The 20,472-nt window shown below is 35.0% G+C and overlaps 1 protein-coding gene across 1 annotated transcript in view; it reads right to left on the bottom strand.

Annotated features, from left to right (window-relative positions):
• Positions 1–20,472, bottom strand: part of SENP7 (SUMO1/sentrin specific peptidase 7) — a 210,737-nt gene that overhangs the window by 10,052 nt on the left and 180,213 nt on the right. Inside the window, exons 14-23 of the mRNA XM_011955045.1 lie at positions 17,245–17,513; positions 15,172–15,305; positions 13,606–13,722; positions 10,706–10,828; positions 5,995–6,087; positions 5,215–5,339; positions 3,527–3,579; positions 1,801–1,844; positions 1,632–1,700; positions 832–982 (exon numbers count right to left, since the gene is read on the bottom strand). Of these exons, the coding sequence (XP_011810435.1) occupies positions 832–982; positions 1,632–1,700; positions 1,801–1,844; positions 3,527–3,579; positions 5,215–5,339; positions 5,995–6,087; positions 10,706–10,828; positions 13,606–13,722; positions 15,172–15,305; positions 17,245–17,513 (1,178 nt within the window). The remainder of the gene's footprint in view (positions 1–831; positions 983–1,631; positions 1,701–1,800; positions 1,845–3,526; positions 3,580–5,214; positions 5,340–5,994; positions 6,088–10,705; positions 10,829–13,605; positions 13,723–15,171; positions 15,306–17,244; positions 17,514–20,472) is intronic.

The following is a 20,472-nucleotide window of genomic DNA, read 5'->3' as shown; positions in this document are numbered from 1 at the left end:
TGTCCGGCACTCACTAGTGAGATGACCCCAGTACCTCAGTTCAAAATGCAGAAATCACCGGTCTTCTGTGTCCTTTGCGCTGGGAGTTGGAGACTGCAGCTGTTCCTATTCGGCCATCTTGCTCCGCCCCCCCAATAAGTTCTTAATTTCAGATATATCATTACACATCTTCAGCTCTAGAACATCTATTTGATTTTTTCTTTTTTTTGTATACTCCATGTCTTCACTCATTTTGTTTCATCTTTGGCTTTATCTTCTCTAATCTATTAATCAAATCATTTTAAAGTTCTTATCTGCTAATTACAGTATCTGGATCACCTGTGGTTCTATTTCTTTCTCTTTAAAAAAAATCTTGATTACCTGTAACATTTACCTGCCTCTTCGCTCGCCCAGTGACATAGTTTGGCTGTGCTCCCACCCAAATCTCATCTTGAATTGTAGTTCCTATAATCCCCACTGTGGTAGGAGGGACTTGGTAGGAGGTAACTGAATCATGGGGGCGGTTTCCCCCATGCTATTCTCATGATAGTAAGTTCTCATGAGATCTGATGGTTTTATAAGGGGCTTCCCCCTTCGCTCAGCTCTCATTCTTCTTTTTGCTGCTATCATGTAAAAAAGGACATGTTTGCTTCCCCTTCCACCATGATCGTGAGTTTCCTGAGACCTCCCCAGCCATGCTGAAGTGTGAGTCAATTAAACCTCTTTCCTTTATAAATTACCCAGTCTCAGGTATGTCTTTATTAGCAGCATGAGAACGGACTATTACACTCAGTAACTTGTGACTGCATGGTGGTAATCGTGAATTAAAAACTTATTTATAGCTTCACATACCTTGAAGAAGCTTTCCACATATTGCAATAAATATACTCCACAATCACTGCTATTGTCCTGTTTAGGAACTTTAGGGCATAGATCCACCATGTTTGTTTTGCTGAATTGACGATGAGTTTTTAGTTTAACTTCCCACTCGACCTCTAAATACCTGAAATAATCAACAAATAGAGTGACTAAAGTAGACACCTCTTTATCAGTATGCAACATTTTCACAAAGGCGGAAAAACATTTGTTGCCAGATGTGCTGTCTCAAGCCAAATTTCCAGACTGAATTTTACCAGTGCAACCTACATTTTGAGGCTCTCAAGTGTTACTTTAAAGAAAATATGTCATGTGATTTTCAAACTAAAAGCTAGACTTTTTTCAACAACTCAACTTTCACAACTCAACAAAGTAAACTAGGAAATCATTTTAAACGTTTCGTTAGTTTTTTCCAAGTACTACAGTAAATTACAAAATTACACATACATATACACATAATGATACAAATGTGAAAGAGTTCCTACTTTTTTCTAAAGTGGTACTTTTGATCATCAATGCAATGCTTCTTTGTAAAACTATACTTTCTGTTCAATTATGAATACAAATTCTGAATTTACCTTTAATATAATCCTTTAGAAATATTAATACTTGAATATTAACAGAATTAAAGATATTACTGATTAAATTTATAAGGCTTGTTGAAATAGATAATAAAATATAATTCCTGATATAGTCTTTTCAATAATTCTGAAGGTAACTTAAAAATTACTGAGGATTTAGATAACAGACTGAATGGTAAAACTGTCATTACTTACTCTCGTAAATTCTGAACTGTGTTTTGTACAGAAGCAGCTTTCAAGGAGTCTAGTATAAGAATACATGGCCTATGAACAGCAAAGGACAAAATCAAGATTTACATACTTGTATACAAAGTGTATCTAAATACCTCAAAAAACTGTATTATTTATTACAGCATGTACCTACCTTTTACACATTTTCTTTGGTACTGACATATTCGACTCGGTATTCTGAAATAACATAAATTTTTATGACTACAATTAAAGCTATTTTGAATAACTTACTATTCAGTTACTCCTTTAAAGTGTTTCAAACTTTGAAATTAAAATGTCAAATAATAGTTATTTTCATCATCAAAAGTGAGCTAACTTTATTTTCCACAAATGTATTGATTTTATTATACTGCTAAAACAGTAGGCTATATATTTTTACATGCAGTCTCAAGTAGTTAAGGAGTTTTAACTTGTCCTAAAAAGCAATCTGGAACTTTAATTACTTCCATTCCAAGTTATTATCTTAAGCAAAGATAAACAAGTTAATTTAACGTGTCTTTACATACATTTGCCAATTTATGATGTCAGTAGGGACACATTTCTTCCCTTTGAAGCATAAGATGCAGAACCTTAATCTATATTAGGTTAAGATATCCCTTTAACCTTAACCTGTAAGGGAAAAGGGATGGGGAATTTTGTTTTGTTGATGTTATGTTTTCTTCATAAGTTTGAGAAACCACAGATCAAACTTAAACAGATTTATTTAATGCAGACCTTCTCAGTGCCTTTATTATTCTAATATACACAATGGCTCTCTAAGACAGAAAGAGTATACAAAGTTTGCCCAACTTAATTGACCTTGGAATCCTGCTTATCATGAATTGTGTCTTAGAATGAATACCCAAACAAACTCAATTTGAGAAATCTGGCCCTAGAGGCAAGAAGGAACGCTCCTGTTTTGCCACTGTGACAGCAGGAAAGGAAACCTTCCTCCATAAGAAGTGACACTTCGTATCAGTGACAGTAAAGACATAGGCCTGTGCCAGGGAGTCTGCTGCTATTTGTACACACACACAAAAAAAAAAAATCATTAAATGGCAATCTTAATCAATTTAGAACACTGAACCTAGGCTATGCAGATCAGTTTGGAGCTCCAAATAAAGAAGAATTAATGGTAACTGTTCTAACCTAAGGAGTTACACGGATTCACTTTGAGTCTACCTTGAATGATTTTTACAAAGAATTTTCTGGCAGGGCTCGGTGGCTCACGCCTCTAATCTCAGCACTTTGGGAGGCCCAGGCAGGCAGATCACCTGAGGTCAGGAGTGAGAGACAAGTCTGGCCAACATGGTGAAACCCCATCTCTATTTAAAAAAAAAAAAATACAAAAATTAGCCGTGCATGCTGGTGGGCACCTGTGATCCCAGCTACTCGAGAGGCCAAGACAGGAGAATCGCTTGAATCCAGGAGGGGGAGGTTGCAGTGAGCCGCAATTGTACCACTGCACTCCAGCCTGGGCGACAGCAAGACTCCATCACAAAAAAAAAAAAACAAGGAAGAAAGAAAATAAAGTAGAATATACAATGTGCTTAAGAGGATTAATTACCTAAGTTCAAAAAATTACTGACATAAAAAAGAATAAAAGTAAATCTGATCCTTAGAAATTAGAAAAGTAGCTAACCAAGATGAACATCAGATAAACTACTAAATAATCTAGAAAGTTAAAGCAAGCTAAACAGATATAAGAATAATAACGTATTTTGTTCTCTTCCCCAGCCCCACAAAAACTGTCAAAGAATCACAAAGCAGCACAATCTAATGATGGGCCAGTACAGTCCACCTAGCTATGCTCTATTTTATAGATAATATTATTATATTCATGAGTTTTCTTCCTTCTCATCTGTGAAGAACACACTTACTTGGGAATCCTCTGCACTCAAAGACAGTGTCGAAGTAGTATGTAGATCATTATCTAGTTAGAAATAATTCAGCAATTATGAATGTTTATTGTATTTTTTATACAGGTAACTTAGAAAAGCTTAAAATTATAATTTTCATGCAGTTACTGGATGCACAGTAAAAATACTTCAGATTTAATTTTTTTCATGATCAATGTTATGAATAAAATTCAATCAACAGATAAAACTGACAATGGTTGGCTGTTATCAAATAACAGGTAAACCCCAGAGCCATGATCTGAAATACCAGTTAGCTAGGCAAATTCTCTATAAAAAGATAATATTCAAAAACAGCTCATTAATCAAAATGTCTGCTATTTAATGCAGAAGGTAGTTAATCTGCCTAACAATGGTGCTTCTAACTATGACCATACAGTTTTGTGTAAGTACACATCTGAGGCTTAAGAGGTTTCAAGATAATTAAACATAATCAGTTGCTTCATCAGTCTGTCTTTTTCCCCACATCAGTTTTGGCCAGTATTAATGGTAACAGCTATTTTTCAATCAGCTTACTGCCTAGGCTACAATTACAAAACACTTAATTTTGTTACTTTTTTCTCAAAGAAAGTAGGCTTATTTACTTTAGATTCTGGCTTGTAAGAAAACTCGTGGAAGAATTATAAGAGATCCTATATTACCTAACCAAATTAACAGAGTCTACAAGAAATGAGATTAAGTAAAAATGGGGGATTTCAAGCATTGCCTGGAAATCAATGGCATGAATTCTTAGTCATGTTAGCAAACCTAGTGTATTTTTAAAAATGTTATAATACTATTAATTAGCTAGATTTTGTCATTCCACAACATATATATATTTCAAAATATCATGCTGTAGCCACGTGTGGTGGCTCATGCCTGTAATCCCAATACTTTAGGAGTCTGAAGTGTGAGGACTGCTTGAGGCCAGGAGTTCCAGACCCACCTGGGCAACATAGTGAGATCCTATCTTCACAAAAAAAAAAAAAAATTAAAAATAAGCCAGGTAAAGTGGTGCAACTCTGTAGTCCTGACTAATCAGGAGGGTAAGGCAGGAAGATTACTTGAGCCCAGGAGTTCGAGGCTGCAGTGAGCTATAATTGAACCACTGCACTATACCAAGACAACGTCTCTTAACAAAAAAAAAAAAAAAAAGTGTGTTGTACATAGTAAATACATGCAATTTTATCTGTCAATTTTTTTTAAGTTAAAACAAGCAAAAAATGTCAATGGAAATAATAGTAATAATACATGGAATAAACATAAAATTTAGGGTAGTGGTTACTTCTGGATTAAAGAAAGTGAAATGGGAGTGGTCACAGAGGAGATTATTATTGTTATATCGGAAAAGTTTTAATTTCTTAATCCAGGTGAAACAGGTATTGATATTGGTCATATTAGTTATATTTTTTGTATGTTTGAAATATTTCATAAGATCGATAAGTAGTAATTTTTAACTGCCATCATAAAACTTGATATAACAATACAACTTCATAATTATATTTTGTCTATACATGAGTCTATCATTAAAAATTTCACATTTTTTATTCATCCTGCTAAAGCAGGTTTAATGATAATAAATAACTATACTACCATTAACTTCATTTTCTTGCCTGTAACCATTATATTATCGTCATCATTATTAAAAACACCATCTACGTTATGGATGTCACCTATTGTTTTGTTGTCATTTTGGGACTGCTGATCCTGGGACTGCTGGGATACAGTTTGTGGAAAATCTTCATACACAGCTTCTTCTAACCAGGGAAAACAAATGACTGCGAGATACCAGTGAGACCTGTTGAAAAAGAACTACAATCTTAATACCATGCAAAGTCTAAACAACATATAATATATTCTAGAGATACATCTGAGCAAGTGAGAATAATATTTCCTATTAATTTTGAAGACATCCACTGTGATATCTCATTATAACATAAAGCATACATACCAACACTAATTAAATATCCAGAGTTACCAAGGCATAAGTAACACTATTTAGGGTAACAGATGAGTAATTCAAATTTAATTTACTTTCATACAATCAGTGTTTCCTATTAAAGACCTGCCTTAATAAATAGACTCATAGCATTATTGGTGCTTGAAGAGTTTGTTTTCTTAAGTATTTGAAGATTCAATCAAAACTATTTCTTTTATTTAGAGAATTTTTTCTTTAATCCAAACAAAAAAAACATTCAATGTCTCAGTCATTATAGTCTTGTGGTCATTTGTCACTTTTTTTTTTTTTTTACTACTTTTACAACATAACCATTGTCAAACCAAAATCCAAGATAAGGAATTCATTGCCTTAGCTACTTTTATTAAAAAAATAATAATAATAATACCTGAGATGTATGTGCCCATAATTTTTACTGATTATGAATCTAAAAATACCATAAAATTTTATTTCTGAATTCTTTCCAATATGTTCTTAAATAATCTGAAATACTTACGACTCATTTACAGGTACAAAGATGTAATCTTTATTAAAAATGTTTATGTGACGAGTCCATGTTCTTACTCTTTTATGTCTTCTCTGTGCCATTCTGAGAATATGAAAGATATATAAAAATTTTTTCATTTAAGTCAGGGACTTCAAGAGCCATTTTTATATACTGAAATATCTTAAATTTAGTTTATTTAGTCATCTTCTTTAAGCTATATAATATTTAACACATTATAAATGTATCCCCTTATAGTAACCCCTGGTTATTCTTAAATTTAATAACTATAAACAATAATGAAATGGACAGAAAAAAGGCAGCAATTTATTAAATGCTTTTTAGATTCCAAAACCTGCTGTGCAACTTAGTATAAACACAGTTAAATCTATTTATTTTGCTTAGCTCCATCTGGGCATGATATAAAACACTGTCATTAAACCTTAACAGAATTCTCCAACTGTTATATCTGTCATTAAAGAGGTTTTAAAACTCAATGGGCTGAGTGTGGTGGTGGCTCATGTCTGTGATTCCAGCTACTTGGGATGCTAAGATGGGAGGATCACTTGAGATCAGGAGTTCAAAGCTAGACTGGGCAACATAGTGAGACTCCTGTCACTAAAAATATAAAGAAAATTAGCCAGGGTGGTGACATACACCAACAGTCAGTCCCAGCTACTCAGGAGGATTGCTTAATCTCAGGAGTTTGAGGCTGTGATCACACCATTGCACTCTGGCCTGGGTAACAAGGCAAGACCCTATCTCCAAAAAATAAATTAATCAGTTAATTTAATTTAATTAAAAATCTTAATGGAGGAGGAAAAATGAGGCTTTTATTCTCAGATTCTTTAAAATAAAATTCATCTCCCTTCCTTTCATACACAAGGAAACTACAGGACGACGTTAAAGGTACCTACTACTCATCCATCTTTCCTTTTCTTTCTTCAACAAATATGTATTAGGTTCCTAAAAACAAATAATGAAAGTCACCTACACTGCCCTAGAAGGATTCATAATCTAATACGAGCAGAAAAAACTATAACAAATAACTAAAATGTGTCATAAGAGGTACAAAGGAATTACGGTAAAGCAGTAAGTCCCCAACCTTTTTGGCACCAGGGACCAGTTTTGTGGAAGACAATTTTTCCACGGACAAGGGGATGGTTTCAATATGAAACTGTCCCACCTCAGATCATCAGGAATTAGTTAGATTCTCATAAGGAACATGCAACCTAGATCCCTCACACACACTGTTCACAACAGGGTTCGTGCTCCTGTGAGAATCTAATGCTGCCACTGATCTGATAGGAGGCAGAGCTCAGGCAGTAATGCTCGCTCGCCTCCTGCTGAGTGACCTGGTTCCTAACAGGCCATGGACTGGTACCAGTCTGAAGCCCAGGGGTTGGGGACCCTGTTATTAAAGCATCTGATACAGCCACCTTCAACAGGGTTGGCTTGCATACACACAAACACTAGTTTATTTTCTTTACCTAATCAGGGGAGTTAAAAGGATATAAAACCAAGTTTGTCAAAAGAAAGGTTTAGGAAGGAATAAAATGACATTTAACAGGGGAATAAAGGTGGTATGTGACTTCTGGCTCAGTCCCTTGGATGGAACTCTTATTGCAGGGGAAAAAAAGGCAAACAATTACATTCTTATATAATTTTTATCAAGTCATACAGGAAACTGAAATCATTGCCCCATCTTGTTCATCTGAATAATATCTAAACAAAACCATATGGGTAAACACTAGCAGTAACATAGGATCCAGAATGAGCTAAAAGATTTGACAGCAATTGGACACTATGTGGAAGATTAACCACACAAAAAAATCAAAGTCACATGTTTATTGAATTTTCTCATTTCAGAAGGACCCAACCATTATAATGACTATAAACAATTACTTTCAACTAGTGCGTAGTCTGTTAATTTGTTTTCTATTTGAAAATCTTAAGGAAAGACATCCGGTTTTATATTGGTATTTGGTCAATTTCCTGATTATGCTAACCTTATTTGATTGAGAATGTATTAGACATAGAATGAGGCAAGGAGGATAGGGCAGAATATGGGGACCAAACATAATTTCCTATTCTCAGTTCCTAATTGTGTAGAAAACCTTCAACTAAATGTCTAAACAGTTCTCTCAGTAATCAATAACAGGCACTGTTATCATCTCGTATTTTGAGTTCCTAGTATGTTCCAAGCACTGAACAAGGCACTGGGGATAGAGTGGAAAATAAGATAAAGTCCCTAACTTCATAGAGCTTCAAATGAGAAACAGAAAATGAAGAAGCAAACAAACGAATAAAACGATTAGAGATCATGCTGTGAAACAAATTTTTTAAATGCCAGGATAAGTTGTTTCAGGCAGAAAACAGGAAAGAGATCGCACATTTGAAAGTGGAAAGGAGGTAGGTTGAACTTAAGTATGGTGAACGAGAGGAAACAATGTTATGAGATGAGTTTAAGGAGATGGAAAGAAGCCAGATCTTGCGGGATCTCATAAAGTATAGTAAGGAAGCTGTAGCTTCTTAACACTAGTAGTTTGAACCTTTTGGTGTGGATTTACTGGCCATTAAAATTCATATCTCTTGCTGCTCTGATGACTTTTAAAAACTGATTTGTAGAGATTCTTTGTGTAAACACTAATGCTCGGTCTGATATATCAAATTGTGTGAATGCTTAACAGACCAAGCATTAGTATTCACACATTCGTGTGCATGGTGTGTGTATGTGCATACGTATGTTAGTATCTTATGCATCTTACCCTAGAGGATGCCACTCACGTAACTTTATTTTTATTATGTATATAATAATCAGGTACATAATATCTGTTTTTTGAAAAAACTCCGTAATAGAGCAGATCTATCTACTTTCATTTCCTTAGCAGGAAGGTGAGTGTACAAAATTCACAATCTCTACATTGAATAATCTTAAAATAAAACATGAGATTAAGTGCACAGTACCAATCATTAAATTCTGCATACATAAAACAGAACAGGAGAGCATCAGAAATGTTACCTAATTTATTTAATAAATCTCCCCCTTCCATATATCCCTCTCCACTAGCCCTGATTATCAGAAATATTTTCAAATTGCAGTTTTCTCCTTAATTGATCCTGGCAGGTCTTGTCCATCAGGACAAATTCTAGACCTATAAAGACTCTCAAAATGGAGTTGATCATACATCCCAGTCTGTCTAGGAAACAAAGCCCTGGTATATGCACACGTTTTCTAGTGTACCCACTGACAGAGCCTCCTATTTTTCTCACAAGCATCCCAATTTAGACCATTAATTATACAGTCACAACACTATGAACAACAGAAAGAGTTGAACTTTGAAACTGGAAAGCTATATCCAACTTTGAAAAACTTATATAACTTCTTTAAGCTTCAATTTATAAAGACAATGACAATAATACTGTAGAATCAAATAACTTTATGTTCACTGTCTTAGTTCCTAGCAGGCACTCAATAAATATTAATTAGTCTCTCTATTCCTACCCTCTTTCTGCAACAATATATCAAATTCAAGCAGTTTATCTATTAATCCTCTTCTAACTTATTTATTATTCCTATTATTTTAATGAGATGAATCAAACTCTCATAGCCATTTTTTTAAAGCAATCTAGTACAATAAAAACTTTGGACTAGAAGTTAAAAGGTAAAGATTTAAGTACCAATAAGTTCTGCCATTCACTAGCTGTTCACCTTAAGTAAAATTTATTAATCTTCACTAGACTGCTTCCTCATCTGAAAAATTGGGATACAGTTTATATGCCCTATCAAAAGGTACCGTCATGATAGTAAAAACTGAAATAATGTCAATAAATGGAATTATAAATTGTAAAACAGTAGAGAAACGTTTATGCTAACTTTTAAAATAACAATAACTCAGTTTTATCATGAGTCTACTCAGATTATCATACAAATAAGTATGGGGAAACGGGAGAAATGCCTTATGTTGCAACAACTATCCAAGTTTCTATTGTCTAAGAAATACCTCCTTTTTGCCTATCCCTAGCCACTGCTCCAGTTTTAGTATTAAGCAAAAAAATACTTGGGCAAAAATCAGCTAAATTATGCAAACAAACATGGTATTTCATATAATGTAGCACAGGTTTAATTAAATAGTCTGTCATTGGGGGTCCAACCAGGAAAACAAAAACAACCCTATATAACACATAGAATGTAATGCAGGAAATTGGCTACAGCATTGACAAAAAAAGAAAAACAAAAAAACATAAAGCCAAAAACGGGGACAGTGAGACAGCCAAAGATTAGCAGAGGAGGAAACTGCTATACCTGTAGGGTAGAGGGCAAAGAGAAGAAGCAGTACCTCCAGATGGAAGCTGGAGTTATAGCAGGACTGTCCTGTGAGAGGTGGACTCACAGAGGAAATACAGCCACTGTCAGAATCATTTCCCAGCGCAAAGGGAGTAGGGAAGAAATAACCTAGCTGCTTTCTTCCTTGCCCTCCAACTTCCAGGATTTCCCCCGGGGACAAGCAATTGGAAATGCAGACTGCAAGGGTCAGCCTCCCTGTCATGGGCAGCAAACAGTGGAAGAATGAGAAATGGCTCTCATGGCAAACAGACCCAGGACCTGCACAAACGGTAGTACTGCCTACTCTAGGAAATATTATGAAGAAGCCACTTTACTAGGTGCATAAAAATAGTATATTTTCTCTTAAAACTTAAGTACATTAGAGGATTAACTTACGAAAGATTTGGATTATCTTCTGTTAAGTTATTTTCCTTTCTTGTCAAGCATTTATAGAAAAAGCTACTAAAAATGTGACTTCGTTCAACAAGTTCATCTGATGCCTTCTCCAATATAAGATACCTGTAAAGCAGTAACCCCACAAAAGTAAATTATTTTTAGATTTTACTTGGTCTTCCCCCAATTGTCTTATGTGTTCTGGAAATCTTTGTTTTTCATCTATTTTGATTCAAAGCAATCTTGCAGTTTCCTCTAATTTCAGCTTTCAGTTTGGTTAGTTACCTACCCTTTCATCATGTAAAGCAGAAATCACCCACTTATTCATTCATTTACTTAACAAATATTTATCAAATTCCTAACATGTGGCCTGGCACGGTAGCTCACGCCTGTAATCCCAGCACTTTGGGAGGCCGAGGCGGGCAGATCACGAGGTCAAGAGATTAAGACCATTCTGACCAACATGGTGAAACCCCGTCTCTACTAAAAATACAAAAATTAGCTGGGTGTGGTGGTGTGTGCCTGTGGTCCCAGATACTCAGAGGGCTGAGGCAGCAGAATCACTTGAACCCGGGAGGCAGAGGTTGCAGTGAGCTGAGATCACATCACTGCACTCCAGCCTGGGTGACAGAGCAAGACTCTGTCTCAAAAATAAAAAAAATTTAAAAACTTTAAAAATTCCTAACATGTGCCAAACTCCATGTTTACACTAGAGACACAAAACAAGAGGGGAAAAATAAAGTACCTGCCCCTGTAGAGCCTATAATCCAGAGGAGTGAGGGTAGAAAATATTAATCAAATAATCATATACTCAAATATCAAAGTGAAATTATGACACTGCTAAATAAATCTAGAAAAATGTTAATAACTGTGTGATATGATTCATCTCTAAATTCTTTTTTTTTTTTTTTTTTTTTTTGAGGCGGAGTCTTGCTCTGTCGCCCGGACTGGAGTGCAGTGGCCGGATCTCAGCTCACTGCAAGCTCCGCCTCCTGGGTTTACACCATTCTCCTGCCTCAGCCTCCCGAGTAGCTGGGACTACAGGCGCCCACCACCTCGCCCGGCTAGTTTTTTGTATTTTTTAGTAGAGACGGGGTTTCACCGTGTTAGCCAGGATGGTCTCAATCTCCTGAACTCGTGATCCGCCCGTCTCGGCCTCCCAAAGTGCTGGGATTACAGGCTTGAGCCACCGCGCCCGGCCAATCTCTAAATTCTTAGTCCATTTCTGTACTAAAACAATCCTTCCATATAAGCTTATAATTCAATCGCTTAGTAATTAACCGCTTCATAATTAGAAAACTCTGCTATTCTTTATAGTTTATGCAGGCTTGAAAATGTGTGATTGTTTTTTAAAAATGGAGTAGCTAGAGTTTGCAGATCAGAATACTAGAAAGGAAAGAGCTATACAGAGAACTCCAGACAGCTGCAGAGAGTCCTCTTCAAGTATATAGGAGAGTATTAATCCCCGAATGTACGTGAGGAAAGTACCCAGGGATAGGGAAAGAACTACTCAAAAAGATTAGAGAGAATGATACCAAGTATTCACAGAGACCAAGAATGGTGCCTGTTCCTATCAGCCGAACTGGACACTTCATAATTCCTGAGACATTGGGTAGAGTACTCAAAAACGTCTTTCCTCAGTAGTAAGATTAAGTTATTGGCCTCATCTAACAAATCTTAAAGGCATCAAACATTTTCCAAATAGTTTTACTGTGTTCCAAAACAAAATTCAAGCATATTTATAAATACAAAAATATCCAGCACCCAATCAAAAAATTACCAGACATGCAAAAGAACAAAGAAATGACTCATAATGAAGAGAAAAATCAGTCAATTGAACCCAGAACTGACAGAGATGTTAGAATTGGCAGAAAAGAATATTAGAACAATTATAGCTGTATTCCATACATTCAAAAAGAAACATGAAAGATATAAAAGAGACCCACATTTAATTCCTAAAGATGAAATCTACAACATCTGTAAATATAATGTGAGATTTTGACATGAGTCACTGGAATAAAGATTACTAGTATTATTAGTAAAACAACAGAGCTTAGATAAGATTATAGTAAATTTGGTTTGGGAGAGATGTGTAAAATAATTAGGAGGTATCTCCATCAACTGTTGGGAATCTAGGTCTAGAGCTACAGTAAAAAATGATGGCTAGAAGCAAATTTCCTTTGCATAAAGTTTTAAATGTTTTCATACCAATTCCTGCAGCTCTGGCTATACAAAAAAGTTGGGGGGGGGGTAGAAATTAAGCAATATGGATTCTTAAAATGATAGCTAACTCTTAGAGTGCTTAAGGGAGGCCAAGGCGGGCAGATCACCTGAGGTCAGGAGTTCAAGAGCAGCCCAGCCAACATGAAACCCCATCTCTACTAAAAGTACAAACATTAGCCAGGCGTGGTGGCGGGCACCTGTAATCCCAGCTATTCAGGAGGCTGAGGCAGGAAAATAGCTTGAACCCAGGAGGCGGAGGTTGCAGTGTGCCGAGACTGTGCCACTGCACTCCAGCCTGCGTGACAAGAGCGAGACTCCATCTCAAAAAAAAAAAAAGATACAACAGATATCTAAATAGAGCTGCTTTTTTTTAGTTCCCAAAATGATTTGTAAGTAACTTCTTTCACCACCATAATACAATAGTTAAAGAAATGTATATCAAAAACTAACAAAAGCTAAAGAAAAAAAACTAAAAAGTAGCAACTCTTCTTAACTATATAGCATCCACAGTAAGTAAAGCAATGAAACTGAATTAGTCAATTCTAGAAAACCTTGGTAAGCAAAAATTTTCCAAATCTGAAATCTTGGCAGGTTACTTTTAACAGGATTTAAAATAATTCAGAGATAAAGACATTTAAGTTTCTCAGTGAAATCTGTAAAACATTTATCATTGTACTTACTTAAGGTAAAAATCAATGATTACATCATTAAGAAACTCTCCTTCTTCTAAACACTCCAGATCTTCATTAGTTACTCCTAATCCCCCCTTAGTAGGTGGTGGAGGATATACAATCAACCTTAAAAGTAAAAATAAAGTTAAAATATATTGATATTGAATATCCTATTATCTAAGAGATTTCTTATATGAAACAATAACTGGGCAGTGGTATTCTGTAACTCAAATCTGTAGGGTAAAAAACATTTGACCTGGCATAAACAATGATATTTTCCTTCCTTTATCCTCACAAGCTACTAATGGTACTCCCATTGAGTATTATCTTTTCTTTTCCAATACTTTCCATGTGGGCTAGTCTCAATAGGCTACTATCTCAATTAGTCTCTAATCAATAGGTTTTATCTCACAATCAGTTATATCATTGAAGATGCTTCTCTTCTTCATAATTTTTAACTTTCAATAAACTGATACAACAAAATATAGCTTTTCCTTTCTCCATTTTCTAAGTTTGAATCCTCAATACTAGTTCCCTTCCTTTCAGAAAAGCTAGCAGTCAGAAATTGTGTTCTGCTCCTGGTGGCTAAGCTATACCAGCAGCAGGGCAAAAAAGAAGTAACATGGGAGCTAAGGAGGAAGTCTCCCCATAATAAAGTGCCTGCCACGTACAACTTAAGAGACCATAAAGGAAACAAATAATTTAATCACAACCAGAAAGTAGGAGAGAAGAGATGACAACTAATTAGTCATCCTTCTGCTGGCATTCTCTCTTAAAGCTTAGAAATAAGACCAGTTGTGAATTCCTGGCTATAATCTTGGAATAGGTAGAGCAATACTCAATGAAAAATGTAGTCAGTAATGAAGGTATAATATGTACTTCTTGCACCAGAAAGGTTCAGAATGGTAAGAGTTATCCACACTGATTTAATCTTAGTACCATGGCACCTAAATCAAAAAAGAAAATGTAAATTTAGAGTGCTAATATGATAATTTCTATTTTACTGGTTATTTTCCTATCCTAGTCTTTCTTTCAAGTATCTTTCTTCAAAACAAAGAAACAGAATCACATGGAGGTATAGAAATCACCATTAAATGCACAGACTCCATATTCTGTCTTAGCACCATGAGAAGACATGGATGAAATATGAACAAAGAAGCAATTTCCGAAAGAGAACTTGTAACAAACTCCAAAGTACCTTAAATTGAAGCATATTTTAGTAAGCAATTTCATTTTCCCTATCATATATTCAGATAACGAATGTAGAATTTTTAAAATCATACATTGCTATTCAAATATGTTTAATAAACACTTTAATCTTATCAAGTATGACACTTTGGCTGCCATTTATGTCTTACTGACATAAAAGTAAGTAAAATGGCACCTATTGTTTTCTTAATACATTTTTTAACTTCCTCATAATTTCTTTAAAAACAAAACCCTATTTCCATTACTAACTATCAGCATGAAAGTAAAACTTAAAACATTTCAAAAGTTAAACTACTGAAAAGCAGCAACACGAATAAAAACTACTAATATGCCCATCTATTACAAACATGCTATGACAGAACATACTTCTGAACAGGTCCAGTGTGCCTGACTTCTTGCCATTCTTCATCTGGATTAGATGTAATAGAAAGGGAGTAGCAACCACTACTTTGCTTCTGCAGGAAGGTGTAAGTAGGCTTGGCTGCATCTGTGTTTGAGGGCTGGCAGAAAGTGGCAAGGAAAATGGTCTCAAACATCATAACTTTCAAAAGAACAAAGTCAAAACAAAGACTTCTCTTACAAGTCTATTGTAAGAGAAAATGTGACTTTAAAAATCCATATGAGTCATATCTATACTTTTAGATTTTCTACAGATATAACCAAACTAAAGTAATACTTGTGATGAAAAGATATTGTATAAACAATGGTCAAAGATTAACTTGAAGTACTGTTTACAGATATGGACTATAGAATTAAAGAAGAATATAACAATTTTGCAGTTCAAAATGATCAAAAAATGTAATAAATAGGAGGAAATAAAATTTAAAAGAAGCTACATTTATAATAATGTAATTCCATTAAATGGAAAATATATAAATATATACAATATAATTAGGATGCAAAATGTTGACATTATACATAAAGATAGAGATGAAGTCTTATATTTTAACACTAATGTGGCTTTCTATAGGCCTTTTGAATAAAAGATTAGCCTCCGGCCAAACCCGCATATGTGCATGCATGTGCACAGGTGTGTAGATGAGTATGCCATAGCTTCTTTTTTTTTTTTTGCTTCTTAATAAATTCTTTTCTTTCTAGAACTATTTGGCAGAGATATACAAGCTACATGTATATTACCAACCTCCTATAAAAATAAACATAGCATTTTAAAACTTACTATTGTTTTCAAGATAATTTTAGACTTACAGAAGAGTTGAAAGAAATCAACCTTGCCCAAATTCCCCTAATCTTCTCATATACAACCATAACACAATGACCAAAACTAAAAAATTAACACTGGCATAATAGTATTAACTAAACTACAGATTTCATTTTGATTTCTCTTTTCCATTAATATCCTTTTTCTGTTACAGGATCCTACAATTCCTTAGTCTTTTCTTGTTTTTCCTGACCTTGATACTTTTTTTTTTTTCAGACAGAGTCTCGCTCTGTCACCAGGCTGGAGTGCAGTGGCACAGTCTCGCTCACTGCAACCTCCACCTCCTGGGTTCAAGCGATTCTCCTGCCTCAGCCCTCCCAGTAGCTGGGGTCATAGGTGCGTGCCACCACACCCAGCTAATTTTTCTATTTTTAGTAGAGACAGGGTTTCATCATGTTGGCCAGGATGGTCTTGATCTCTTGACCTCGTGATCCACCCACCTCGGCCTCCCAAAGTGCTGGGATTACAGGTGTAAGCCACTGCATCCGGCCAACCTTGATAATTCTAGAGTACTGGTCAATTATTTTGTAACTGGATTTGTCTCATTTTTCTCATAATTATATTGAGATTACATATTATTGGAAAGAATACCGCAGAAGTGATATGGTACTTCTCAGTGCATGATATGAAGGGATGTGTTATGTCAATATGTCTTATTATTGGTGATGTCCACTTTGATAACTTGGTTAAAGTGATGTCTACAAGGTTTCTCCACTGCAAAGTTACTACTTTTCTTTTCATAATTAATACATATTTTATGCTAGAGACTTTGAGATTATGCATATATTTTGTTTCTACTTAAATTTTTACTTATTAAATTTAGCATCTGTCAGTGGACTTTGACTGCAATAATCACAAACATAGTGTTCTACTGGTGGTTTTATATTTCCCTTATTCCTTTTATTAATTGGATTTTTTCTAAGATATAATTGTCCCGTATCCACCGTGTAGTATTTCTTCATTCATTTACTAACTCAGCTATTTATATAAATATAGGTGAATATTTATTTTTTATTTGGTTACAATCCCATGCTGTCATTATTGATTTTGTTTAACAAATTGTTCCAGCATTGGCAACAGGAGTTCTTTTGGGTTGGCTCCTGTGCCCTTTTCACAAAATTTAGCATTTGAAAGCAGCCTAATATCAATGCATAAATATCAATGAATAAATCCTTCTGAACCTCCCCCTTCTCTGCCGATTATATTAATGATATGCTAACCTGAGATACTGATTTCAGCTTCATTTCTTCAGCAACAGCAACACCAGCAGGGAAAGAGTAAGTTGAAGCACAGTAATAATGAATAAAAGAACTTTCTTTTGAAGAGAGGTTCTGAAACAAAGGAAATGCCTGAACCCAAGACAATGGATAAGAAAGTTCTAATTCTCCACTGATTATACTTATTTCCGTCATCATATCTTTCAGCTTCAATTCTTCTCTTTGTGAAACAGGATTGTATAGTTCAAGGAAAATGAATTCACCAGATTTTGCTACAAAAGGAAAAAATAATTTGTATTAATAGTACTTTTCAAGAGGATTATAATAAAAGTAATTTAATTATTAATAATAGTAAGGTTGGAATATAACCCCAAGTCTTTTGTATTTTAGGTAATAACCAAGGCAAATTAATATCCTAAAAGCAGGCCATTATTAATCCAGAACCAAAACTCACAATTGGTGGACTCTTATTCTACTGCACTAAAATGTCACAACAGTACTGATTGCTGTATCTGCAGTGCCTGACATTTAGTAATAGTAAACATTTGTTAATGTATGAATGAATGAATAATTATTATTTTTCTCTAGCCTCCTTTATGAATCAATTCTATCAACTAGAAAAGTATTCCAATTAAACACCTCCTACATTTTCTCCTCAGTCATTTCAATGGTGATCTCAAAAGACATTCTCTACCCAGATAATGCTTATAAATGGCTGTTTCTATTTTCCCCACCTTCTCTGCTATTTAATCATGAATTTTCCTACTAGAAGTAATTAAGACAGGAAAATAACAAATTTGAAAGTTATAAAAGTTAGTTCACTACTTAACATCTTTACTGTGCAGGAGAGTAGGAAAAGGTAGAGGGATCAAACAGGTAAGAAAGAACCTTACTAAATTTGATTGATGTAGTTCAAACTCCTTTAGGAGTTCGAGACTAAACAAAGTTGAAAAATATCTCAAGATGTATATATATTATGTAGATAAGTGTTACAGGTGCATATGGGAAAGTATTCAACTGAATCTTAAAGGAATAATACATACGTAAGTAAAGTGAATTTCACTTTTTAGAAACTAAAGGAAAGACTGAAGGCAAAGACTTTCATATTTTATTTAACTTTGCTGCTAATTCCATCAGAGTTGATTATGATCAAGGGCAAGAAACTCATAAGAAAGGTAGTTGGCCAGGCACGGTGGCTCACACTTATAATATTAAAACTTTGGGAGGCCAAGGCAGGATGAGAGCTTGAAGCCAGGAGTTTGACACCAGCCTGAGGAACACATCAAGAGCCCATCCTTGGAAAAAAAGAAAGAAAAAAAAAAAAAGGAGAAGAAAGAAAGAATTTGGGCTTATTTCTGGGTTCTCTATTCTGTTTCATTGGTCTATTTGCCTATTTTTATACCAGTATCACACTGTTTTGGTGACCATGGCCTTATAGTATAGTTTGAAATCAGGTCATCTGATGCCTCCAGATTTGTTCTTTTTGCTTTGTCTTGCTTTGGCTATGCAAGCTCTTTTTTGGTTCTATATGAATTTGAGGATTGTTTTTTCTAGTTCTGTGAAGTATGATGGTGGTATTTTGATAGGAATTGCACTGAATTTGTAGATTGCTTTTGGCAGTATGGTCATTTTCACAATATTGATTCTACCCATCCATGAGCATGGGATGTGTTTCCATTTGTTTGTGTTGTCTATGATTTCTTTCAGCAGTGTTTTGTAGCTTTCCTTGTAGAGGTAAGCTATATTCCTCCTTGGCTAGCTATATTCCTAAGTATTTTATTTTTATTTTTTGCAGCTGTTGTAAAATGGGTTGAGTTCTTGATTTGATTCTCAACTTGGTGGCTGTTGGTGTATAGCAGAGCTACTGATTTGTGTACATTAATTCTGTATCCTGAAACAGTGACAGTTTGATTTCCCCTTTACAGATTTGAATGCTCCAACAAAGCAAACAAAAACACAGTGGGGAAAGGACACCTTATTTGACAAATGGTGCCGGGTAATTGGCAAGCCACACGTAGGAGAATGAAACTAGAGCCTCATCTCTCACCTTATACAAAAATCAACTCAAAATGGATCAGACTTAAATCTAAGACATGGAACTATAAAAATTCTAGAAGATAACATTGGAAAAACCCTTCTAGACATTGACTTAGGCAAAGATTTCATGACCAAGAACCCAAAAGCAAATGCATAAATAGGTGGGACTTAACTAAAGAGCTTTTGCATGGCAAAAAGAACAGTCAGCAGAGTAAACAGACAACCCACAGAGTGGGAAAAAATGTTCACAATCTATACATCCAACAAAGGACTAATATTCAGAATCTACAAGGAACTCAAACAAATTAGCAAGAAAAAAACAAACCCATCAAAAAGTGGGCTAAGGACATGAATAGACAATTCTCAAAAGAAGACACACAAACGGCCAATAAACATGAAAAAATGTTCAACATCACTAATGATCAGAGAAATGCAAATCAAAACCACAATGCAATACCACCTTACTCCCACAAGAATGGTCATTATCAAAGAATGAAAAAAATAATAGAAGTTGGTGTAGATACAGTGAAAAGGGAACACTTCTACACTGCTGGTGGGAATGTAAACTAATACACCCACTATGGAAGAGTGTGGAGATTCCTTAAAGAACTAAAAGTAGAACTACTATTTGATCCAGCAATCCCACTACTGGATTTCTACCCAGAGGAAAGGAAGTCAATATACAAAAAAGATACTTGCACACACATTTATAGCAGCACAATTTACAAGTGCAAAAATGTGGAACCAGCCCAAATGTCCATCAATCAATGAGTGGATAAAGAAACTGTGGTACTTATATATGATGGGATACTACTCGGCCATAAAAAGGAATGAATTAATGGCATTCACTGCAACCTGGATAGGACTGGAGACTATTATTCTAAGTGAAATAACTCAGGAATGGAAAACCAATTAGCCCATGTTCTCACTCATAAGTGGGAGCTAAGCTATGAGGATGCAAAGGCATAAAAATGATACAATAGGCTTTGGGGACTCAGGGGGAAAGGTTGGGAAGGGGGTGAGGGATAAAAGACTACAAACTGGGTTCAGTGTATACTGCTCGGGTTATGGGTGCACTAACATCTCACAAATTACCACTAAAGAACTTATGTAATCAAATACCACCTGTTTCCCAAAAACCTATGGAAATAAAACAAACATTTTTAATAAAAGAGTTCAATCTTTTTTTTTTTT

Source organism: Colobus angolensis, unplaced genomic scaffold, assembly GCF_000951035.1.
Source record: "Colobus angolensis palliatus isolate OR3802 unplaced genomic scaffold, Cang.pa_1.0 Scaffold393, whole genome shotgun sequence".
In the NCBI taxonomy this organism is placed as follows: domain Eukaryota; kingdom Metazoa; phylum Chordata; class Mammalia; order Primates; family Cercopithecidae; genus Colobus; species Colobus angolensis.
This window is presented reverse-complemented; position numbering and strand designations above follow the sequence as displayed.